At 43.4% G+C, this 25608-nt stretch overlaps 1 protein-coding gene across 2 annotated transcripts in view; it reads left to right on the top strand.

Moving 5' to 3' along the window:
* Nucleotides 1-577: 577 nt before the first annotated feature.
* STOX2 (storkhead box 2) overlaps nt 578-25608 on the top strand; it is a 143538-nt gene continuing 118507 nt past the window's right edge. For both annotated transcript variants that reach the window (XR_010998041.1, XM_068186974.1), the window contains exon 1: nt 578-976. Coding sequence is in view for 1 of the 2 variants with exons in the window: in XM_068186974.1 (XP_068043075.1) it covers nt 604-976 (373 nt within the window). In the remaining variant the exon portion in view is untranslated. The remainder of the gene's footprint in view (nt 977-25608) is intronic.

The following is a 25608-nucleotide window of genomic DNA, read 5'->3' as shown; positions in this document are numbered from 1 at the left end:
TAGGGTTACAGCGAATGAAGAGAGAGGCGTTTGGACATGGCAGGGTCAGTGCTGCTCACTGCGTATGTTACTTACAGATGTGCAGCCACTGGAAGAAACAAAACCATAAGGAATTGTAAGACTTGCTGGGATAATCTGGATGTGGCTAGGGAATGCTTCACTCGTGGGAAGGACGGGTGAGGGTCTCCCAGAGGTGAGGGGGTTGTGGTGCCGGGAAGCCTAAACTACCGGCCGGGACAGGGACTGGGCTCGTTTCCTCTCTAGGGATGGTGTTCCCGCGCTGGGACAAGGAAGCGTGAGGCGGGGAGCAGTGGGTTGCAGGGCGTGCGGATTGCCCGGCCGGGAGACAGCGGCCGCCACCCGCTGCGGGACCGACAGCAGCGGGATCCCGTCCCCGCCTCGCCCGCGGCACCGGACCGCGCCGGGGGTGTGCCGGGGGCGGAGCGGGCCGGGCCGGGCCGGGCCGGGGGCGGAGCGGCGCGGAGCGCGGACAGCCGGCCGCGGGAGGCAGCGCGGCCGCGGGGAGGTATGTCCGTGCCCATGTCCGTGTCCGTGCCCATGTCCCTGCCCATGCCCGTGCCCGGCGGCGGGCGGTGAGCGGCCATGCCGCGCAGGGCGGAGAGGTGCCTGCAGATCGCCCCGCACTCCCTGGCCATCGTCCTGGACGCCGCGGCCGGGGGGCGGCCGGGGGGCGACGGTGCCGGCGGTGCCGGGGCCGGTGCCCGTGCGGGGCCGGCGGCGGAGCTGGGCCGCCACCGCATCGGCTACGAGATCTTCGCGGACTTCAAGCGGGAGAACATGCAGCACTTCTGGGACCGGCGGGCCACGGCGGCGGTGGCCGAGACCTTCTTCCTGGGCTGGATCGACGAGCAGGTGCTCCTGGTGCAGGGCAAGGAGGAGCACCTGGAGGTGCTGCGGCAGGGCTGGGCGCGCCGCTCCCTCAAGCCCCCCAGCGGCTTCCACATCAAGTGCCTGGGTAGGTGCCGCCGGGCCGGGCCGGGGCCCGCCGAGCTGCCCTGGGGCACCCGCCGCAGGTACCCGGCGGGGTCAGGGAGCGGGGGCGGAAAGGGGGGCCCTCCCCGTCCCGGGGTTTTCGCTCCCAAAAGTGGGTGTGCGCGAAAGGGGTGAGCCGGGATGGGAGCGGCGGCATTACGGGGATGCGGCTAAGTGGTGTTCTCCGGGAGAGCAGCCGGCCACGGCTGGGCGGTCGGTTGGAGAGGCGCGTTCCCCGTTCCCGTCAGCGGGCCAGGGTAAAAACACAAACTGGACGAGTTGGAATATACCCCCTGAAGGATGAAATGCCCGCCGGCCTCCTACGGGCCGGCTCCGCCCGCAGCGTGCTCCCGGGCCTGCTTGGCTCGGGAGCTAAAAGTTTTGTTTAGTATTTCCAGGTGTGCCGAAACAATATTTTACTTTATATTCGGCTCTACGTACTATATCAAACTTGTATCCCAGCGTTGCTGTGAAGGTGTCTTTCCCAGCGAGAAGCAGTAGTAGGAGATAAGTAACGTGGTTTTTTGAGGTGCAAGGCAGGTGGCTTTTGAGGCTCTGAACAGCAAGTCTGTTATGCCGTGGTGGGCCGAAGTTTCAAGTTACAGTGTGATTCCCTAAGGGAATCCATCAGTGTGCAGTGGCCTGGGACAAAGCACACCTCATCCTGAATTTTCTCTGGGAAACGAAAATATCCTAGCATGGAGAGCAGAAATGTTTCAGCAGTTATTTTGACATGAAAAAGAAAAAACAACATGGCCAAAAAACCAACCCAACCCCTCCACCACCACCCACAAACCCTAAGATATAAAGCTGCAGCTATTTGCTGGGTATACTGGAGAGTTGTGAAGAACAACAGAGCAAAAGTTTTTCTTAAGATTTAAGGCAACTCAGTATTCATCACAGCTTGAAACATGCAGCTTCTCTTGTAGAGAGAAGGAAAATTGTGAGAATTTGGTTTATTGCTGGCTTAATTACTTGCCGTGGCTGCTGCAGTGATGGTGAGGCAAACCGTCTTTTTCCTTGTGTGCAGTTTATATCATCTATGTCCTATACAGCAGGCACCATGAACAGGTCACAAAGCTAGAGACGCTCTCTCTGTGCTGGGAGTTTCAGACCCTTGAAACAGGATGCATTTCTTGTTAAAAAAAAATTAGCTGAGTAAGGTTCCTGAAAAGAATGGAACATAAATATTCGAGGTTTCCCAGTTTCCTGGTTTTAATTTGGCTTTTGACTGTTTTTAGCTGCTTTTGTCCTTTTGAACAAGCAGTGCTAACTCATATAATTTCTAGTTATTAGCAGTCTTATCTCTTGCACAGTCGTCAGACACTTGTCTGTCACTCGCTATTTTCCCATCAGACTTACTTGAATATTACCATTTTTTTCTGTGCTGAGAGGGAAGGTCAAGACAAGTTGCCCTGTTAAAAATGAACTGATGGACCTTTTTTCCTCATAATAGCAAATTTTCATTTGAAACTCAGGTAACAAGACAGTGTTGCAGAGCAGGTGATAGAAAAGGTTTGTGTGGTCCACCACTATCGGGAGAAGGGAAGAAGTTGGGCAGAGGTTAGTGCTAGCTGCTCAGCCTGACTCGTCTGGCTTTTTGGCTGCAGTTGGATGGAAGATGAAGAGCTTTTGAATTGGCCCTGTCACCTGACGGAGTATCATGGTCAGTGTTTGATTTTTGGGGTGTTCCTGGACCTTGCTCTTTGAGTGACATTCCTCAGCCTGCTGCCCAGGAGGGCTGTGGAAAGGTGCATTCCGACCTTGACTTTACTAAAGCCACCCAAGGAATGTAAACAGGTCTTTGTGGCCTATCTTAAAATATGGAAACAAAACTTTTGCTAAAAGTTCATGTTAATAAGTAAGCTCACTGGTGTGCAAATAATATGCATTCCTTTGGGGGGTTATCTTTGCTGCAAATTTACAAAAGACTGGAGCCAGAGTTTTTCATTTGGCTTTAAAAATAGAAAATGCCTCTCAGCATTTGATTAAAGTCTATGAAAGAAGAGCAAGGACCTGTTGGAGTCTTGCCTGTTGTCTAGTGCCTTAGCTGTGCTAAATATGATAGAAGGAACTGATTGACATTTATTTTTTTTTCCACTGTTTTTTTTTTTTCCACTTCCAGACTGATAATTCAGGTCTTGTATCTAAGTAGATTCAACTTGCACTTACTGTAAAGTTAAAGAATTGTCAAAATAATGGGCTTGGCCTGTGGGCATGAGCATCTGCTTAAATGCATGTAATTGTATTTTCAGCATGATTAAGTTGCTAATGTGTGAGTGACTGTGACTTACTGAAGAACTCTCTCACACTTTATTATCTACTTTGTTTCATTAAAGCAGCAAACAACACATAGACAAAAATAAAAAGCTCCAATGCTTTTCAGCTTTAAAAATGTGGTTGGTATCTTAGGCTGATAGGAAAACTTGCCTGCTGGGAGTTGCAGAATAGTAATATTTTTCTCCTGTTAATAAATAACTGGTAGGTCAAGGGGGAAAAGTGGCACAGTGTTTTTGATGAAGGTGACATTGTTGTTTTGTCTTGTTCTGGTCCAGCTGGTAGTCCCCATGCTGTGGTGGGAATAGGGGTTGCCATGCCTGGGCAGTGCGGGGGTTGTATGGGGGGACTGACCAGGGGGTCTTCCTCTGCACCCCAGGGCCATTGGAATACATGGACAATGCTGTGATAAGTTGTTGGGTTGGTTCTTGTCTGATTTCTCAGCTGGCTGTCTCTCTGTGGGCAGGTGGGGCTCGATTTCTGCCTCACCTGCCCCTGGAGTCCAGCTGGGGTGGAGTAGCTGGACAACCAGCTGCCTGCCCCAGGGTGGGTGTGGGAGCAGCTCCCAACCTCCTGCTGCTGTCTAGCATGGGACAAGGGACAGAAAGGTCTCCTCAGCTGCACAGCTTCCATGCAGAGGTAGTGGAGAGCCTTGGACAATACTTCCGCTATATTAAGTGCTAACGTGACCCAGAGATCACACCTGCAGCCTGACTTTCAAACCTCTGATGATGTTGCTGGTGTTTCTTTTTCACTGTGGTCCAGAGCCCTGGCTCTGGTGGGTTGTGGTGGCTGTGGAGATAATAAATGGAGGAAAATATAGCTGGTGAGGAGGAGGGAATACTAAATCTCTAATGTGCATAGCATGTTTTCTGCTGCTGGAATTGTAAAATAGAAACCAGGAGAGACTCACTGCTGAATAGTCTTCCCACCGTTAAGTCATCCTGGCTTGATAATGAAAAGTTCATGAAAATATAATCTGTAGTTGGCAGGGACTGGACAGTCCTATTGTGCTCAGTGCAGGTGTACCTGAGCCACAAAGTGAATAGATTAAAATCCAGATGATTTTCCAGTGTCTGAAGATTTGAAGTATAAAATTAGACCTTAGAATTAAATACAGGAGGAATATGAAGCACATGAGAAATTTGCTTATAGCACTGACATCTTAAGGCTGGAGGGTATGGCGGATGAAGTGATTCATGTGTGACTTTTAAACTTACTCCTCTGGCGGTTTTCTTGAACTAAATGGTTGCGCCATAAAAGCCTGCTCAGTTACCAGTTTTGCAGTGATCAAAGTGATTCGGATATTAGGAAATTGTTGGGTGTATCGAGGTTTTTAAGTTGGCAGATGGGAAACTTTGGGAAACATAAGTAGTCTTTGAATAAGCAGAATCCCCAAACCAGCACTTGCTTAATATGTTGATTTAGGGGGTCAAGGAAACCTTATGCAAATCTATAGGTCCAGCGATGAAATTCATTGTCTTCGGAAGCTCTCTTGTAACTTTGCAAGACTTTTGCAACTTAAGTCTCTAATAAGCGTTAGTATTTTAATAAGATTTCTTTTTTTGACACACCTTCTATTTGCACTCACAAACATTTGTCATCCTGAGAGCTGGGTTTTGTTTTTTTTTTAAACTTTTCAGCTCTTCTGTGCTAGGTGCTGTCAGTGTAGCAGGATGTTCCACCTCATTTTCATGTCTTCATTGCCTTTTGTATTCCCAGATGAGACTTCCTTCTGCATCTCTTGCTCTTGATTTCTGTGTCACGGACAATGGGCATCTTTGAGAGGTTTTCATACGCTTCACAGAAGGGCCATGCCCTTTTGTAAAGATTGCTTGAAAAGAAATGACCAAACTTTATAATAACCCTTTGGCCATGCCCAGAGCGATTTCTCCAATTAGAAGCTAATGTTCAGATGGAGTTTTTAAGAAATGTATGTGCAATAATTAAACTAACTAGCAGGAGTTATAATTCAGCAAAGTCGGCAGGGCCAGGCTGTTGTGCATTGTTCCTGCTTGGCCAAGCATAGGGGGGAAACTTTTTTTGCCACACTGGGAGTTGGAGCTAAGTGCTCCCTTTCTTTTCTCTCCCTGCCATATCCTCTCATGCCACCAAAAAATTAAAATAACACCCCACCAGTTTAGGTTCGGTAATTTTCACAATCAGTTTTGCAGTCATTAGTGGATGATTATGGTGAGGTGTAGACTGACTGTTGGACATTAAATGTTATTCATCTATAGACATTTATAAATAATGAATTCCTTTTTTCCCTGCCAGTTATCTCCTTTATATAGTGAAAATTTCTTTTCAGTAAGGGGGCATTATATTTCATAGTAATAAAACCTCCAATGACTTTACCACACACTCAACTACACCTTTTGTATGCCTTGTCGTATTACCATGGGAAATTCAGTGGATTTAAACGACAATTTTTTTTTCTCCTTCTCTACCACTCCAACCTAGAGCCAGTTAGAGATTCACTAAGCACTTTTTATATCTGTGAGGTGGTTATTGCAGCCTGAAAATAAAGGGTAAACTTAAGCTTATGGCCAGGCTGAAGTGCTTATGAATTTACTTCCAACTCTGAGTAAAGAACTTCACTGCTCACAAGGGTTGGGTTGGGCCTTTAATGTAATTTGTAAAAGCAGCTTTCAGAGGCTGGGGAGACAGAGACAAGAGCTAAATGAGTATGGACTGCATATAAAGTGCCTGATTTCTCAGTGTGTGGTTTGTGCTGGTGCTGTGAGAATGAAGTCTTAGAGTCAGAATTGCTTTCTGCTCTTTAAAGAAAACTGTGGATGGCCTGCGAGGCTAGTGCTAGTCATCAAAAATGTATTGTGAAACTAAAAAGAACACAAGGGAAGGAAAGATATAGGCTATTTAATTTCATTTTTTCACTCAAAGCAGCTTCTCTTGAACAAGCCAAATCAAATACACAGATCTCTGGTATTCATTGTGCAACTCAAGGGAAGAATTTATAAGGTTAATAGCCAGCTAGTACTGTCTCCCCACCTCCTTCCTCCCCACAAAGAGCACCATTGTATAGGAAAGCATCTTTTCCGGTGTCTGATAAGTCATCCAGCTATGCAAGTTAAGTGCATGCTCTGTGTGAAAAGCAATGCTGTAAGGGAACTGTGGTGGCCGAGAGCAGCCCTTGGCCATGGGGCTTTGACAAAGCAAGAGATCTCTTACTCTCTCCATCTCTTTGGTTGTGCATGAGGGCCTGGTCTTTAATTAAATGTTACTTGTTCCCTTCCTCAAAGGGCCCTTGTCTTTGCCGGGGAGCAGCGCAGTGGGTGTGCACTGAAAGAAGCCCTTGTCAGGTGTTATTCCCAGAACTTAAGTGGGCTCCTGGGCTGCCAGCATCATGTGCCACCAGACCAGTCACTAAATCACCTTTCCATCTGTCCCACTCTTCTTTTTTACATAGTCATTTTTGTATTTAAGAAGACTGAGGTGAATGAGGTGTCCAGGGGCTATGCAATGGATAACCATGAAGCTGCTAGTCACAGGCATCTCCATCCTGCCCACTCATTTTTGCCATTTTGTGGCATGAAAACTCAGTTGTGTTTCCCCTTTTGTCCATCTTTGTAATTTACTAGTTAGAGTCATGTTGTTAAATGCTTTACTTATCAAACTGTAATGATTTTAGTTGGCAAAGTACAGACCTTCTATGCATGTTGCCAAAGTTCAAAATTTTGCTTTAAATGAGTTTTGATTCATAGAATGGCTTAGGTTGGAGGGGACCTTAACAATAATCTCATTCCAACCCCTGTGCCGTGACCAGGGAACCTTCCAGTAGACCAGGTTGCTCAGAGCTCCATCCAATCTGGCTTTAAGTGCTTCCAGGGATGGGACACCAATAGCTTCTTTTGACAGCCTGTTGCAGCAGCTCACCTCTGTCACAGTAAAGAATTTTGTTCGAGTATCTATGGTAAACCTTCTTTCTTTCAGTTTAGGGCCATTTCCCTTGTCCTGTCCCTACATGCCCTTGTGAAAAGTCTTCTCTAGCTCTCTTGCAGGCCTCCTTTAGGTACTGAAAGGTACTAGAAGGCCTCCCCAGAGTCTTCTCAGTCTGTCTTTTATAAAAGAGGTGCTCCAGCCCCTGAGCCTGGAGAAATGTGCATTTAGTGCACAGAGAAAGGTGCTAGGAAGGGTCAACTGTGTCTGAAAACACTGCTGTCCCTGGGCTTGACTGGCAGGTTTTTGTTTCAGCTCTTTTGTAAAGGCAAGGATAACAAAGTTGGCGCTCTCTCCCAGCCATTCTGGTGCTGTTTCCTCAGGCCATGATTTTGGATGGTAAATCTCTCCTCCTTTCTGCAGGCCAGGAGAATCACAGCTTGTCCCCCAACAGGATGTGCCAAAGCATTACCACATTCTTGTCTGCATTTTAGACACTCATTTGGAGAGTGTAGAAGAAAAGGTGCAACCCAGATGGATTGGGTGTCCTCCAAAACTCCTGGCATCAAAAGCTGCCTCCCAAGCAACATCACTCCTTCCTTTGGCTATGGCAAACACGATAGGCAGGCTTCACTTTTCTTTTAATAGTCAAGGAAAGCCTGAAGTGTTCAGAGAAAATAAAAACTGCAACCAGATGGTGGTTTCCTCTGCAGAAACCGAGGCTGTGAAATGTGAGGATGGAAGGAACTTCTTAATAGTTTTTTTTGCAATAACAGAAATTTAACAGGGTTCTGAAAATTCAAGCTGTCTTCAAACTTTTTCTTCTTTGTTTTAAATACAAAACCATAAATATTTTGATTATTTTCTAATGATGTTGACTTTTGGGAATGTTATTGCAGTCTCTGGTTTCCGATACTGAAACTGCTCCCTGGGTGGGCCAGATCTGGAGATCTGGAGAGATTTTTAAGGCTATTACATTCTTGGAATAAAATCCCTTCACCTAATATGTAAACATGCTTTCTTCTGTCTGCTGTACTTGATCCCTCTATTTATGACTTGGGATTTCACCTGAGACCCGTGATGAGAAGTATCTGAATGTAAAGAATGTACAAACACATATATTTTGATGAAACAGTGTTTTCATGTTGATATTTGAGCAGGCCTTCGCGCCTCCTTTTCAAATTGGGATCCTGTTCTGAGCTGCAGTAGCATTTGAACATACAGTCAAAGGTCAGTAACTACCCTGACTCTGAATAGGGGTTCTTTTAGTTGCATTTTTTTTTCCTGTAACTGAAAAGCAATGGTGTAATATTACTATCAACACTTACTAAGCTATATTTGGTTTTCTTATGAAGGCAGGTTAGTGTTCTGTGCACTCATTTAATGCACAGAGTAATAACTTCTGTAGTGTCTTTTCTGGAGTTGGATAGAATTCTAATCCATGTAATATGGGACTTCGTTGTTGTTCTTGCACAGGAGGACAGGATGGGGTACCAAAATAGCAGAAGTTGGAGTAAAACACACCAGCGTTTTAGCTTAACCTTGAACTTCACCATCAGGTAATTAATAAAGAGACACGCAGGTATATCAAAGATTGATCTTTTAGAAGTGCAAACCAACTCCCTTAAGCTCTGGGAAACAACTCCAAATTTAGTTCGTTATAGTATACTGTGACTGTGTAAAATGCTTCTACCCAAAGAGCTTGGTTTGGGTATATTCCACAAGCTTTAGTTTTAAAGCAATTTTTGGTAACTATTAGTGCTTCAGAGGGTACGTGTGCTGGCTCATGCGTGTCTTTAGAGGAGGATGACAATGCTGAAAGACCCATTGCTGGCCCCAGTATGGGGAATCCCACGGAGAGAGCAGAATGGGCTCTTGGATGGTGGCCCAATGGCTTTCGCAACTACGTGGCCAAAACCACAGTGGCCTCCAGGACTGGGCTGGCCACGAGGCAGGCTGATTCCTCCTTCTGGTGCCAGCAGAAGGGGAATAAAGGTATGTGCTGGGGCTGCTCTGTGGCTGAGCCAGCGTCTCTGTTCCCCTGCATTGGTAGCAGGGCAGTTGCATTACTGGGCCCATCCTCATCAGTTACTGCAGCTCCAGTAATTCCTGCTTATCTGCTGCCTTGCAGTTGCATGTGCTGCAATGTCTTCTCTCACTGGGTGTTCAGAGGCTCCTGGGAAGGAGTGAAACTGCAAGGACTGTGTTTTCACTGGAGCTGTAAAACTTGCAATGTATTATTAGCATTAGAACAAGCTGGGTGCTGCCAGTGTATTTGAGATTTGGCAGCAGAGTCTTAGGTATTATCGAGGGGCTATAAAATGAGTATTTATTTTTTAAAAATGGGTTTTTTTCTTTAAAAAGCCCTATTGCAAGTTTAGCAAAACTTTTAGCTAAAGAAAAAAAATTAATATTCACTTTTTCAGATTATAGTTGTATTTTCCACTCATAATATCCATGGATATCTTTCTATATGCAAAGAATATGGAAGAAACAGATTTCTGGATGCAGCAGCCTTTTTCCAGGTCATTGGGAAAAAGGCTTAATGGCCTAATAAATATATCATGTCCACTTATCTTGTGTTAACAGTATCCTTGGATGCATGAGGTTACAGAATCCTGCTACTGTGCCAGTAGCAGGGCAAACAGTTCATTGTTTATGTCCCTTTACAAAGAGATAAATTTGACATAAATAAGATTTATCATTGCCTGGTAATTTCTTGTGTTTGAGTTCTAAAGAAGTAACTGAAGTCCTGTAAGCTCCATGTGATGCTGCAATGAACTTCTGTATGTTTGGTATGTTTTGGTTTTTTGTAGTTGTGGGGGTAGGAGTTGGGTTTTTGGGAGGGTTTTTTTTTTTTTATTTGTTTGTTTCTGTTTTTTTTAATTGCTTTTCTTTCAGGGGAGTTTTACTCAAAGGATTCATATTGTGGTTTTTGGGTGCCATTAGTCCTTAGCCTGCCCTTGAGCCTTCCAGCCACTCTTCAGTGTGTGTAGAACTGGACCATGCCCTTGACTCCCAGTCCAGCAGACTGGCATTAAATGTTTGCTCTCCTGCTTGTGCATATTGCAGGGCAATATGGGCTATGGCTATTCGGGCTATGCCCAAACAAGTTCCCTTTTCACTGACAGATGAAATAACAATACCTGGCATTAAGAGAAAGCCGAGTGTTTTCTTTGGGTTTCCCTGAAGGGCCTCCTTTGTCTCCACTGTCTCTGCTCAGGGCAACATGTATACATTGCTAAATCTGAGGGTGCTGTTGAGATGCTCTGGCTGGTGAAGTCAGGAGTAGGTCAGCACCCATGTGAAGATTTCCATCCACTTGGTGTACCTGCTACTCCTGGTAAGGCTTTGCAAGTAGTCCCTGTCCAGTGGGGTGGTCCAGGCTGATGTGGGCAATCTTGTGAGCTCAAAGCAGAGGGTGAAATATCCACAGCACTGGGAAGGAGAGTAGAGGAAGGAGGTCCTGGTGGACTGTCCCTTACTCAGTGTTTATATGGCTCAAAGGAGGAGAAAGTTATGGACAGCTGGATGAACCTGAACAGATATTTACAGGCGCCTGGTATCACCTGAGTGACCCTGGTCCAGCTGTAGGAAGGCAGCAACTCGCCTGGGCTATAGGGATGTCCTAGTTAGTCACAGGTTCACAAGGTGGTTTAACCAGTTGAAAACCAGGATTTTAAGACTATTTTAAAGCAGATGCAGTGTCCAACATACTAGACATTATTAGCAGAAGGATTTATTGTAAATAAATAAAAGGGAGAAGGAATTTTCTCCCTCGTTTAATAATAGAAAAAATAATTTAAAGGGGCACATTTACCACTGTCCCTGAGGTGGGGAGGGAAGAAGCTTTGAGGACACTAAACTTCACTGCCATCATTGCTGGTTTATCACAATTATCCTACTGGATAAAAAAAAACACAACTTATTGGTGTTACTGATTGAAAAATCCTAGGTAGCTTGAGGGAAAAATTACAGTTTTGTGAGAAGCTGCGGAGAGGAAAAGTCACAAAGGGCTAAACAGTGGATAAAAACAGGGTGAAGAGAAATAACTCCAAATCTCTGCAATCTTAGATGTTCTAGAAAAAAAGTTTGTTTTTCAAACAGTTATCTTCAGACCAGATATCAGCCTTGTAGGGAATCCTCCTTTATGAAAATTAACATCTGGAAAGAGTGGGAAACCAAAAGAGAAGGGAAGCCAGACAGCCTTTTAGTGAAATTACATAATCTTGGACATAGTGCTTCCAATGGTAGGGAAGCAAGGTTGATAGGTGTCAGGTCTGTTCTGTTTTTATGAAAAATGAAAACTTTAATTGTACTTGATGCCTTCTCTTAGGGGGTCTAGCTACATGGTATCTCCATCTTTCAGGAGATTGGGATGTGTCTGCAACATGGGCATGGAAGAACATGGGGCTCATAGGGCCATGAAGCTTCGCAGTGTTTCTCGAAGAAGTTTTGTGTGCTTAAGTGTTCCCTGCTGGAAACTTAGGGCAATTTTCAGCTGGGCTTGCTTCATGTAGACATGTGTGTGAGGGTGTATGTAGTGTTTTAAGTGCTGTATGAACAGAGGTTTTCCATTACTTGGAGTGGTCTTGGTTCAGCAAGGTACAGATCCCCACATGTGCTTATAGTAAGTTAAGTCTGAGTCTGGTGGAGGAGTCACAGTTTTTGAATATAGGCATGTCATATATTCTTGCATTTGCCTGGCTGTTGTTAAGAGAGTTGACAAAGGAATCTCTTCCTGGTTAATCCCAGAGCGGGTCATCTGTGTCTAAATCAGGAGTCCTTTGAGAATTTAGCTTGGGAATCCAAGACTGGTATTCTTTGCATTTGTATTTTGATATTTACAGTACTCTGAGAACTAAATAGCAGAAGAGCTTACCTTGCTTTTTTGGGTGACTTCAGGAAAATATGAAGAGGAAGTATTAATCAATACTTCAATGAAAGTATGAAGAGGAAGTCTTAATACTCTGAAAATAGAGAAAAAGTCATAAAAAGTAGGCAACTTAACCTACAATCATTCTGTTTTCTTTCCTTGTGTAGGAATTAGTGACTATCATCTTGTCATTTTTTATTTATGTCAGTAGCTTGTGGCCTTTAGCTTATAGATTTCTTATTAATTCAAGGTCTTTGGTTTTGTTTCCAAGGTACTTTTTTATCGTTAGTTAGTCTTTGCTAGAGGTGTACAGATAGAGCTCCTCAGTGAAGCTGATGCCAAATAGCTGTTGGAAGGTCTGTAGGGACTTGCTTCTTGGCTGCCTTTCAAGTGCAGTATGGCTGTAAAATGTTTTAGTGTCAGAATCACTACATCTATCATTGTTCTGCTTTTCTCTGTCAATAACTAGTCTCATTCATTGACATATTTGTTCTTAAAGGGGGAAAGCAGATTCATCTGTGTGCCAACACATGAGTCTTTTCAATTTTTCTGCTTGGATAATCATTGGGCTTCAGGTTTCAGTGGTTACTTAAATTAATCCCAGTGATATCTTTCCAGTCTCTTCGATGTTTGTGTTGAGAGAAAGGCCGAAACATATCCTGTCTGTTGGGAACCACTAGACACCAGTCATCTGATGAGATGGAAGAAAAGTGAGTGCAGTCTTCAGTGTTAATTTTTGTGATGAGTGACTGGGGTAAAAAGGAAATAATTTTGACAAAACTTTTCCCACTGCTTAGGACAATATTTAACAACTGGGATGTGTTATTTCAATTTTTCCTTTCTTTTTGTGCTGGGAGTACTTTTGCTTGTTGGCTTCACACCCCTTTGGGTCATTTATGCTGCCTCCTGTCCGGATGAGTAACAGTCCACTAGTGTCATGATCCTCACCTTTCTTTAGTTTGCAGATTGCTGAGTTTCCAGTGAAAATACAGCAAATGTAAGTGGTGCTTTTCACTTTTATCAGTTTGTGGACCAAATCACTTGGAGACCTGCAGACCCCAAGCTGAAAACTGACCTCACCAACCCCACAATTTTACACCTGAATGGGCAGGTACCTACACAGCTGAAGTTTGGGCTCCCCTATGAGTATGCTGCAGACTTACCAAACTTTCCCTTCAAAAAATTCACAATTTATCATCTGTGACAGCTACCCTGAGCTTCTGCACCTTTTCCTCATCATCTTTTCTTCAAGAACACCTGTGGTGGTAACTTTTGGAGCAGCAGGGATGACTGCAGGCTGGAAAGCTTGGTCCAAGCACTGTTCCTTGCCTTGTGTTTGAGAGCACAAGTCTTGGGGCAGAGAACTTGGTGACTGTCACATTTATGTGCTAGGCACTGCAGTGTTGAGCTGGGGCTAAAGCCCTTAGGTGCTCCCACAGTACAAAATCTTACATAATAATACTCACATATGACGTTATTAGTGAATGAGAGGTAATCTGTAAATAGGCAGCCAGGCAAAGAATTCTTGCTTAAAACCTGCCTGGATTTGCTTTATCTGTTTTCTCACCACTTGGGCAATAGTAATTACTTTTTATGGCAGTCCTCAGCCTGCTCCATGAATGAGTTGCATGCATAAGTCTTGAAGGCTTTAGTAGAGCTGTGGTGAGTTTGCAGTCGCAGATTCTTAGATATGTGTTTGGCTTGAATCTGGAGCCATAAATGTGTAATAGTTCATAAATGGCTATCCTTGCTTTATTTGCTCTGGTTGTTAACTAAGGAAATTAGAGCAGGGCCCAATGGGTCAATAGGTGTAAGAGGAGACATGTCATACCGTCCCAGTCGGTGGTCTTGTACTCTTGGTATAGGACCAACATACCATATAATATAGTGATTACACAGAAGGGAACTGGAGCCTCTCATGGTTTACATGATATTTCCTTTAATAAACTGCAAGATAGTAATTCTTGTGTGGCGTTACCTGTAGCTTTTAGTACTGTATATGGCTTCTTGCAGGCTTGTTCTTTCTAATTGTGGTAAGAAAATATGAAATTTGTCCCTCAAGGCATCTCTGCATCTTCTACTGAAGCATGTTTGTCAGTGCAGTCCTTTTAAGGTTTGTTGGTAGGGTCTCTTCTCTTTGTGGCAATGCCCAGAAGTACATCTGAGGAAGTGACCTACTTTTGTCCTGGAAAAGCAGAGAAGTGGTATCTTATGGGGTATCTTTCCTTTTGCTTCCTGAAACCACAGGTCTCAGTGCTTCTGCAAGATGACTAAGGTTTCTTTCAGCCTTGGGCTCCTTGATTTTTCCTGCGTGTGTTTCAGCTGAACATAAATATATCTGAGCTAGTTTTGAAGTAGCCAGCTCAGGTGTAGTGTGCATTCTTCTTCAGCTCCAGCAATAATTATGGTTTTCAGCAGTGTCTAACTCCCCTTGCTGCTCAGGGAGCCTGTGATGAGCTGCTGCAGTAAGAGACTTGAGTTCCTAGATTAAAGCCAGCTTGGGCTTATCCAGACTGCCGTGCTGGGATATGGAACTCTCCTCTACAAACTGAGCTATTGCTGTGAATTCCTCCGGGCTTTTTGCTTCCTGCCTTTTGAATTCTTTTTCTGTGAACTTAGCAAGTGTGGCTTTTACCTTTATCCATGACTGATCTTTTCTCAATGCTATCTCTCTGCTTAAAAGCTCATGCCAGCATGTAAGCTCTTGTCATCTTCTCCAGCAATGGCTTTGTGCCAGGATTACACCAGTCTGATAAAGTGCCCTGAACAGCCTATCCCTTCTCAGCCTACCTGCCTCACTGCTTGCAGCATCATCATTCTTCTGTTGGCTCTGCTCTACCTGCTTCTACAAAATCCACCTTCTTCGGAGACCTTCATCTTGTCTTTCCTGATGGCTCCAGAAATTCCACTGGCTGCATTTGGTGCTAGCTGGGGCTGAGCCTTCAAAAGTTGGCTCTTGGAATGGATACGGTGATACTATGCTTTGAAGTCAGACTGTGTGTTTTGTAAAGGGCATGCTTTTGATCCTTAAAAACATGAGATGGTTAAGGCAAGGCATGATGCCAAACAGTGTGGGAAAAGTGGGGTTGAGAAACCAACCACTGGGATGTATTAGGTAGATGTGGGAAGTGCTGGAGTTGATCTGTGCCAGTGCTATTCCTAACTTGCCTTTTTTTTTTTCTGTTTACACTTATCTGAGAAAGGCACAGGTCCATTTCCAGATGTTTGACTGCAGTACTATAGCCCTCCTTACACTTAGCAGGAGCTGAACTTCCCTCGGTATCTGCCCTGCCACAGTGATTTGAGCTGGTGTGGGCCAGCACAGAGGTCACACAGCCTTTGCTCTGACATGGGAGCCCACAATGAGCCATCTCAAAGGCAAAAACCTAACCTGGAGTGAGGAGAGATGAAAAGAGTTCAGGTGCCTTATCTTCTCTGCATTATAATCCTCAAAAAATATGTGTGGAATCATAAGGTAATTTTTGTAGGAAGAGACCTCCTTGGGTCTCTGGTCTGACCTTCTGCTTACAGCCATGACACATGACATTGGGTAAAGTGTTCCCATCATCTAACCTGTAATGCCCTACTGAAGACAGCAGCAGCTAACAGCAGCTCTGGTGGATCTTGTGAATGATTTCCCCAATTCCCACATGTTTTGCTGTGGACAGGTCCTTTTGGAGCCTTGGCTCCTGCCTAACAGGTTCCCCTGGTCTTTCTGCCTCTGCATAATGGGGGACGCAGGAGCACCCAGTGCCGTCTGGCTGTCTCTCTCACCCACACCGTTTGGACTCTGGCTTTCTTGAGGCAAATGGAATACCTTTTTGAATGCACAGCTCTGAACGAGATTAGGCAGCTGTTGCCTTTAGTTGAAATGTGTTTGTCTAAAAAAAAGAAGTGTAACTCCTTCCCCAGCCTGCCTCAGATATATTTCTGTGTTTTGACAGATCCTTAAGGTGATTGACAGACCAGTAGTTGCCAGCAGCTTTTTATAGAAGCTTTTTTTACCATGCTTGTCTTGGGAAAGATTTTTTTTTTAACACTTAATCCATGATTTAAAGTTTTTTTTTTAAAGTCCCAGCAATAACTGCTTTAGGTAATCTTAATGGATCTTTTGAAATGTCCAGGAACCCTGCCCTTTCTTTAATTTTAAATGCTGAGAAGTTAGGTTTTAATGACTAGAGTCTTGGTGTAGACTTGGTGACTGGAAGTTATGGAAAACAAATCATCAAGTGCTTTTTCTTCCTCTCATAACTTCATTTCCCCACTTCTTTTGTGACTTTTCTGTCTGCAGGTGACCTGCTCCTTGTGCAACCCCAGTCTTTTTACTCAGCTCATTAAATCATGTTCTTCATCAGAATTTAAACTCTCAAACTACTCTTAGACAACATTTCCTTATCTCCTTACTTTATTCTTTCCTCAGCTGCATCAGAAAGCACCTAATGGAGGCTGCAAGCCTTGAAGTGGTCTCAGAATAGAGGGAAGGAGGAGACATTGACCATTCATACTTTTCATAGTGTTTCTGCAGTCTGACAGATACCCTCTGGACTATGAAAGCATGGTTCATTGACTTGCAGAGAATTCATTGTCTGAATAAACAACTTACCAAAAAAAAAAAAAAAAAAGTACCCTAGATATATATTTTTGCATGGTAATGTCAGTAAACCCACAGAAAACATATGAAGTTTGTGAGCATTTTGGCTCATCTGCTACAATTTCTAATACAACAGAGCTATTAATCTGCCCCTGGTGAGATTGGCTGGGTTCTGTGTGTCTGGTCAGTGGATTTGGGCACCTGCACCACAGCAGATCTGAAAACGGTCTTGCTAAAGGAAGAAGCAAAGTAGACGGATGACCCTTGTAGAAGCTGTTACTTAAACCGTGGTGGGTTATTGGAAGAGGCAGGCTTGGGAGCTATAAACCTTCCCATCCTTTCTTATATGAAAGATCCAACTTTTATTTCCATCAGTGGGAATTTCCTACTGACAGTAGGAGTTAGAAGGTGTTTTCAGTGAAGTGAGAAATAGAGATGCCTCAAGCTAAGAGGAACACAGGAGAAAAAGAATATATGAAAGGTAGACTTTGTAGTTTGTCTGATTCTTTCTTTAATATCCATTTCCTCACTTTTCTATTCTCTGTTGCACAAACTGTAGCTTTGTTTGTGGTGCTGTAAGTGGCTGCTTTCAGTGAATTGTAGAAGGGACAATGGAATACAATCAAGCAATTCTCTGCTTATGTGTCCTAGTTACTCTGTTTAACATTTAAACAATTGAGAAGTTTATATGCACAAACAAAGTTTGCTGCCAACTGAGCAGATTCTAAATCTTTTCTGATGATGTAACTCATACAAAATACACTGCCCAAAGCATTGCTAGAAATGTGATATAGTGGCATTTGCAAGCCCAGGCAAATATATACAAGATTTTCTACATTTCTAAATGTAGAATCCAGAGCTGCCTCTCTGACTAAGACATTGGTAAGGGCATGCCTGACTTTATTAGATAGGAGTCTGTGTTTTGGCTTTATTAGATGGCACTTTTTTTTTTTTCTTTTTGACTAGCTAGCAGTGTCTGGGCAAGCTATCTCACGCTGTTAGCTCCTGACTTCTTGAAAGTAAAAGCATCATTCTGTTTCTCTGGAAATTTGCAAAATTTATTATTGTGCATTGTAAACAAGGAGGGGAAAATATAGTTGTTATGTTAAAAGGATTATTATTGATGCAGTTTGTATTTCCTTCTTTCAGTCCACTTGCCACTCATTTAAATAACTTCCTCCCCCGTTCCATGTTTGTGTTGGATGTCAGGTTGTCTGTTATTGTTTGTGGTGGTGGCCTGGGCACCCACACTCCTGGCATTCATGACCAGGAGTTCATGCTGATGACTGGACAATGCTGAGAATGCAGATGCACAACAAACGCAATTAAAATGTCTTTTTTGCTTTGAAGAACATGCTTGTTAGGTATATTTAAAGGCAAGGGTGTGAATCACCATTGGAACTACAGTTTTTTTTTTTTTTTTTTTCTTTGAAGGTCACAGCTTTTCCATTACAGGAATTCTAGTATTTATTCTGGCTGACCAGACAACTGGACCAAAGGATTTTCCTCAGCCTTCTTTACGCAGCAAAGTACTTGGACATTTTCTGTCTAAAGAATGGGAAATTATTTGAGAACATACTCAAGCCGATAACAAAAAGATAAATAGAACAAAGGCAGGAACTTAAGCTTCCTCTTTGATATTTTTGAAACTTAGAGTTTTGCCAGTTTGGTTTGAACTTAATGTATGCTCAGGAGTTTTTTTCCAATAAACTGATGGTTTAAGAAATAGGTAATAAAATGAAAGGTGGTAGAATACCATTTTTAAAAAGCCAGAGAACTAGAAAAGATACAAGGACAGGTATTCTTGAGGTTTGGAGAATAATTTTTGCATGTAGTAGCTATATTGTGGAAACTGACTAAATTATGAGTCCTGGGAGAAAATGAGCTGAGCAATTATGTTTTTCCTTCTTTTTTTTTTTTTTTTTTCCTGATGTAAGGATTTGGGAGCATCAAATTAAAATATTAGGAGGTAAGTCTGAAACAAACAAAAGAGCTGTATTTTCAGAAAACGTAATAAAACAACGAATAAATAATGTCTTAGAGTTTTTGTATCCTCTATATCTTACATGAAAGATTTCTCATAAAAACCCAAACAACAGAACAGCCTTCCCCCACCCCAAACCTGAAACTTTTCTCTTCAAAAGTAAATGGATACATTCACAGAAGAAAAATTTGCCATACACAAGAACTTCTTTGTGTGCTGCCAGACCATTCCTGGCTCCCCCTGTGACTAATTTGGAGCTGGCTTTTGTAGCCACAGGTGACTCCCAACAGAGTGCACAGGAGCTGTGTGGGGAGATGCTCCTTTTTCTGCTCTGTGTTGTGCCAGTGGCCACTGAATGTCTGGCCTGCAGTCTCAGAGCCATGCAGGTTTGGCTTGGCTGAGAGGTGGGCAGTAGGCACAGGAGACGGGAAATGAAAAGCAAAGCACGGGTGCACTGAGCAGAAGATGCCAGCCTGGAAGTGCTGGTTTGAATTCCCATCGTGGGTTGAAGGGGGTCAGTGCACTGGTATGCCGCCTATTATACGATCTTCCTTCTACTTTTACACATGCATCATTTTCTTCATCTGATAATTTGCTTCAAGGACCAGAAAAGTGAGTTTAAGGAATTTGCTGCCACTGCTGAAAGAAAAACCTGGGGACCTCCCAGGAGCTCATTATAGAGTTGTAAGGACCGACATGAAGCCAGGGGCTCCTTACAAAAGGAGATATTTGCTCCAGTATTGATTTCAAAATGGGCTGTTTTATTTTTAAATGCTGAGCTTGGAACAAACTGAGTTCAGCACATTAGTGGTTTTTTGGTTTCTTCAAATGCCAGAAGAGGAGATGAAATGCCTCTTCATAGGGATACTTGCAATGACTGTCGTGTTTACTCATGTGAATATTTTCCATAGCATGACCATGAAGTAGCATTTGGAATAATATGCAAATCTAGGGAAGTATAGAGAATTCTTTTGTCACGTCTGCTGAATTGCATGAGCAAGACAAGGATAACAGTTCATTAACACCTCCAATAAAAAAAAAAAAAGCTTCATTGCTACCTGTGTGGTGTGAAACTACTTGACAATTCAAAATATACTTGCTGAACTTCTGTGAAATACAGGATCTCACACAGGGTCTCATTAAGGATTTTTGCTCATTTCTGATTGTTGCTTAGGAATTTTTTTTGTTTGGTTTTGGTTTTTTTGTTCTGTTTTTCTTTACTCTTTATTTTTAAAGTTTTCCTGCTGGAACAATTCAGCATGGCAAATGACATAGCATGGAATAGTCATAGTGGCCTTTTTTTCTATTGGTGTCACTCCTTAAGATTGGGTCAGTCAGAAAGAATGACTTTCCAGTTTTGGCTTGTTGTATCGTACTGTATGCAACAGGTAGTAGGAAGGACAGAAGTAGCTGGGCCCTCTACAATTAATGTATTTCCAAGTAGCAATATGCTCACTTGAGAGAGGCCTTTCTTACACCATCTCATGTGATGGTTTGAAAAGCAGTTACCTGGAAATCTTCCTCTGCCCAAATCTGCTCAAGGACTGGTTGAACAGGATGCGCTGAGCTGAAGCAAGAGCTTTTCAGTGTTCTCCTGGGACTTACCTAGAGCAGACACAACCTATAGTGGTTTGTCCCCAAAAATTACTTTGCTTTGCCAGCCCTAGAGCAAACAAACAGCTGAGCCATGCCTATCCAAAAATTCCATGTATGGTGGAGACAGAGGAAGGGCTCACTTCTACAGGTTGGGTGTTGGCAAGTTGTTGGGGTAGTGAGAGGGGAAGATGAGCATGTTAGGGACTGCATTCTTAGTCGCTGTGCTTGTGTGCAAGACAGACTTATGACAGCTTTAGGAACAAGGCCTGCAGATGTCGGTGTAGCAGACTGAGGAGAAAGAAGAAATTTTTGAATGTTTATTTCTTTGCAGTAGTTTTTCCTTGCTGCTTCAGCATTATTGAATAATTTTCTAAGAATCTTTACTTGTACCTGCTAGTGTGGCTCAGCCAGACCAAGTCCTACAGTGGCAAAGCACCTTGTGAAATGCTAGATCCTACAAGAAATCTTTAAATCCCATGGGTGCTTTTGGAATAATCACTTCCTTATGCTTCAGTCTGCTGGGCAGTGCACCAAACAGATTGTTGACAGAACATTTATTGCACTGATACCTGCAAACACAAAGTAAGATTGCGTATTAAGGAGGATTTATGCTGCAGTTGCATGCAAGGGAATCTGGTCTTCAAGCTTAAGAAAATGAAAACTTCAGGAGCAAATCCTAATATCAGAGCTTGGTCCTTTGTATGATCTGGCTGGCCCAGCCAACCAGCTGAGAGACATCATCACGGTATGAGTTACGTCTGGTGTCAGTGCTATGGAGAACAGAGGGAAGAAAGAATGGAAGGAAAGAAATTGGACAGAAATAGTAAAAGTGACGAGAACTATAGACTTTAGTAAAAGTGAAGAGGAATGTAGATTCATTTGGTGAGGAAATCCCATGTAAGTCATCCTGTGGGTCTTGTACATGTATGTGTGTATATTGTGCTGTGATGGTGGCAGTATGTCCTGATTGTGGCTGGGGTTTCAGGGCTTTGGCCTTTGTGTAAACAGGATGTCAAAAAGATTCTCTGTCTAGAAGATTTAGAAGTAATCTGTAAGCATAATGTGATGATGGATATAGAGTATTTATTGATCAAAATGTGAACAGAATAGGCAAGAGTGGCTTCTTGAGGAGGTGAGTTTTATCATCGCATTTTGGATTCCCATTCTTCTCTGCTTCCAAACTATTCTTTCCCATTAAAAAGCCCAGATGAGATAAGATGTCTTAGTGTGCAATCCAGTGGGTTTCCTTGCCATTGTGTAAGATTGCTTTGCTGCGTATTTTGGATGATTTATCCCTGTGGTGTTCTGTTGGCATTATGGTACTTGCTCTCCACTTCTAAAATAGTGGCAGAATGTTTTAAAATCAGGCTTTTATCTTTGCTGTGGGTAAACCTTTTTACAGAGCAGAACTCCAGCCTGCATCTTCACTTGCACTGAACTGCATAAACGTACTGGTTTCACCCTCTCTCTTGCTTCTCTTGTAGGCTGGACTTTATCTTGGAGGTCTTTTCCAACTTAATTGATTCTGTAATGGCTTTATCCAGCTTATTAGTAGCCTTGTGGAAGCAAAGGTATGTGTGTCTTGCTGGATGACTGGTAAAGCCTAACTCATTTTGCTCTAAGCCATCTCTTGGGTTTATGTTACAAAAGGCAAACCCCTTTGACGCAGTGCAGAACAGAGGGTCAGCTATTACGGGTGTAATTATCCCAGTGAAGAATGCAGGGTGGTTGAGTGCTGCTGTCAAGCTGAACTGTGTTTTAGACCTATCTGACGGGTAAAGAACACTAAGAAATAGCTGTATTTTTCTCCCATGACCTTGTTTAAAGGTGATCTAGGACCTTAATCCTCCTGCTTTTTCTCTCCTGCAAAATACACATATTTTGTTTAAGTGCTGATTCCACAGCCCTGTGAGCAGTTTCAGCTTGACAAGGAATGCTTGATGTAATCTGCAATTAGGCATCTAGGTGTGTTGTGCTTATTAGCCTGCTAGTGGCCATTTAGCTCTTTTATCTCAGTTATAATTAAAAGAGTGTTACCAGGAAAGGAGGAAGAGGAGGTGGGTCAGAAAGCTGAAGCTGTATCCAAGGCAGGATGTGTTTGGGCCTGTAGGTGGGCAGTGTCTGGCAAAGACGTGCCTGCAAGTGTCTTCTAGCTTTCAGACTATGTTTGTACTGAAAAAGGAGATTTCTGGTTCCAAAACATTAATTTTGCATTGTGATTTGAAGAGGTTTCTTGCCCCTTGGTGCAAACTTCTGCATAACTCTCCTCAAATCACCCCCATCAATGCACAGGGTGTTTTGGTCAAACCGAGATAAAGCATTTTTCTCCTATAAAATTATTTATTTTCCCATACAGAGAGATGACAAGGTGCATGGAATTTAAATGTGACCTGCAAAGCTTATCTGTTTGATTTAACATATTTTGTTTTAGCATCTCACACAGACCATATTTTTCCTTGTGAGTTGTGACTGACTCTTCAGGCCTTGGGAAAACAAACCATGATGGTTTTGTTTCAGTCTTCTTCATCTACAAAATGAAAATAAAGTTGAAGACCTTGCTGCATGTCCTTCTACTGTTATAGCATTCCCTTGGAATGAATTTGACAGGGATGTTGATGGAGAGCTCTTGAAAATGGCTGGTACTCTCTGGCTCACTGTTTATACACCCCTGGAGGATCTGCAACTAAGCCAGTTCAGAATTGCACCAAGAGATTAGGAAATCCCTTCTGTCTAAATTAGTGCATTTGGAGTGGTGGAAGTTTGTAGGGGTAGAATAACCACCCCTTTAAAAGTAACTGGTAGTGTCATCAAGGGAATGGTGTTGTAGCATCCGGCAGTGATGAGGTAGTGATAAACCAAAGCTATCTTTGCAGAAAGCATGCAGAACAGTCCCCTTTGCTGTGCAGAAAAACAGACAGCCTTGTGTTACTTGTGATGGGCCAGACAGGGCCTTGTGCCAGAAATTAGTGATGGTTTAAAGAATCAAATTTTGCTTCTGAATGGGGCAATAATTGTGTAAATTAGAGTTTTGATTGTTTTTAAAATTATTTTAACAAGTGCCAAGTGAATTATTTTCTTTTGATGAAATTGAGGATTGAGTTGTTTCTGGTAGAAAATGAAACCCTATTTCTTTATGGAGGGGGAGGGGACAGAGTGAAAAACCCATAAAGAAGAGACCATTGGCAGGTCTCTGGTGAGGAAGGAAACTCACTGTAGGTGTTGTCAAGGAAGGGGTGCTGCTTCTCATAACCTAGAGGAAAGGGTGTGAAATGTGTTAATAATTGTAGGAAATAATTGTCATCGTTGTTCTGGCTGGACTGCACCCTACACAGCAAAGGGAAATAAACATGGATCTCTCTGAATCTTGTTACTGTGCTGGTTTAATTTTATGCTGTAGTATGAAAGGAAATTATGAAGTAAAAGGGGTCATGGCAGGCTTTGGTTTTCCTCTGCAGAGGGGTGGGAAGGAGAGTAGAGTTTAACTGTACCCTGTAAAATGTGTATGTTTGGTCTGAAGTATTTCAGGCTCAGGCAGAAGGTAAAACACTTACATAAACTCCTGACTTGTGCCTGTGGGTTATGTCCGTTTGGGGTTCTGATATCCATGCTATATAAAAGTTCTGGGGTTTTTCCTCTGAGAAAAGTTTCATGAGAAAAGTTTCATGAGAAAAGTTTCATGAGAAAAGTTTCCTCATGCACAGCAGAAAGACTGTAGTCTTCCCTACAGACTTTGATTTATCTTCACATCTTTTCTGTCTCAACACCCTTTCTTGGCCAGGCCACTGTGACCTTTTGCCATCTGTGTTTGACTGCTTTGCTTTCAACTCTCCTCCTTCCTTATCCCCTGATGCTCACAGACCTCTCCGGATGTTGTGCTGGCCCTTGATTCAGTTCTCCCTGCCCCTTTTCTGGGCTGTCCTGCAGATTCCTGTTGGCTCTCACCAGTCCAGTCCCTTGCCTGCTGTACACCAGCCTGCTCCATGGTCTTGGCTACCCTTTCCATACTGCTCTCCTGCTCTCCCTTGTTCATTGCTTCCCACTTAGCCTTTCATTGCCTTTCTCTTGACACTCCTCTCAGTATCTTACTGCTGGTATGAGCCATTTCCTTACCCTCCCTACGGAGCACCTTTTCTTGATCCCTTCACAATTTTTGCCTGCTCTATGCCATTTGCACACAAAGTGAGTAGTTGTTCAGTCTCTTGCTCATCCCTTGCGTCCAGACTACGTGCAAAATCGGCGGCTGCAAACTTTCGAGGAAATCTAATTCCATTTTTATGAGCTCCAACCTTTGCAGGCTATAATTACCTCTTGCCATCATCACTGAGACCTCTTTCCTGCCGGCTCACCTGACGCAGGCACGCACGCACACATGTGTACATATACCACGTCCCTGTTTCCCCCAGCTCTTTAGCCTGTGCAACCATTGGCTCACCTGCACTGGGAACTTGCTATTGCTGCCCTTGGCACAACTCTTTCAGCTGCTCCAGGCTCTACCTCATTTTCCTCCTGTCTACCAGGTATTGTTTCCTGTGTTACCCTTGCCCATCAAGCGGGTGAGGAAGGTCTCTCTTGTGTGTGTCTGCAGTGTCTCTCTGGGTTGGCTGGGCCTTACTTTTGCTATATTGAAATACCTCTAGTGGTTGCCTCCACTGGATACCTTCATACCTTGGTGTGGAGATGCCATTTCTGTAGCATGTCCAGCCCCCTGTCAATGCTCAGCCTTGACACAACCGGTCTTTGTTGTTCTCCTCATCTTACCCTCCTGGTCTAAGGCAGGTGGGCACCTTTCTACATAAGGGTGCTTCCACATTTTGGTCTAGCCTAGGAAATAAACAGCATCCTAACCTGGTACTGAAATATTTTTTAACAGCTCTGGTGAACTTACCCCTGTTGTGGCATTGCCTTCCAGTGAGGTTAAATTCTTATGCTGACCTTTGTAAGAAAGGAAAAAAAACCCAACCACTTCAGAAATTACTTGCAAAGTGTCTGCAAATTTATGGAGGATGTAAAAGGTAAGCTTTCATGGAGAAGCAGCCTTTTGTCAATGTACCTGCTTTTTTTACCCCTGGATGCATGGTGAACATTGTCACCACTTGTTTCTTGGGTAAAATGCCCAAACCCTTAAAATACAGAGGAGCAGAAGCCCCTGGATGTGAGACATGAACTAGTGTTGCTGCATCCACTCTGGTTTGGGCATGCTTGTCTGATTTCAGAGTCAGTGGAGCAGTCATGGTATGTCTTCTCCCTGCTTCTTCTTGGAGGCTCTCTGGCAGGTCTTCAAGGGCAGAACTTGCAATCCAGGATTGCTTGATTCAAGATTTGAGAGTAAAAGCCCAAGAAAATGTAATTTTAAACATACAAAACATCTCTGCGTATCCAGCCCATCAGCAC

Source organism: Anomalospiza imberbis, chromosome 4 (genome assembly GCF_031753505.1).
Source record: "Anomalospiza imberbis isolate Cuckoo-Finch-1a 21T00152 chromosome 4, ASM3175350v1, whole genome shotgun sequence".
Classification (NCBI taxonomy): domain Eukaryota; kingdom Metazoa; phylum Chordata; class Aves; order Passeriformes; family Viduidae; genus Anomalospiza; species Anomalospiza imberbis.
This window is presented reverse-complemented; position numbering and strand designations above follow the sequence as displayed.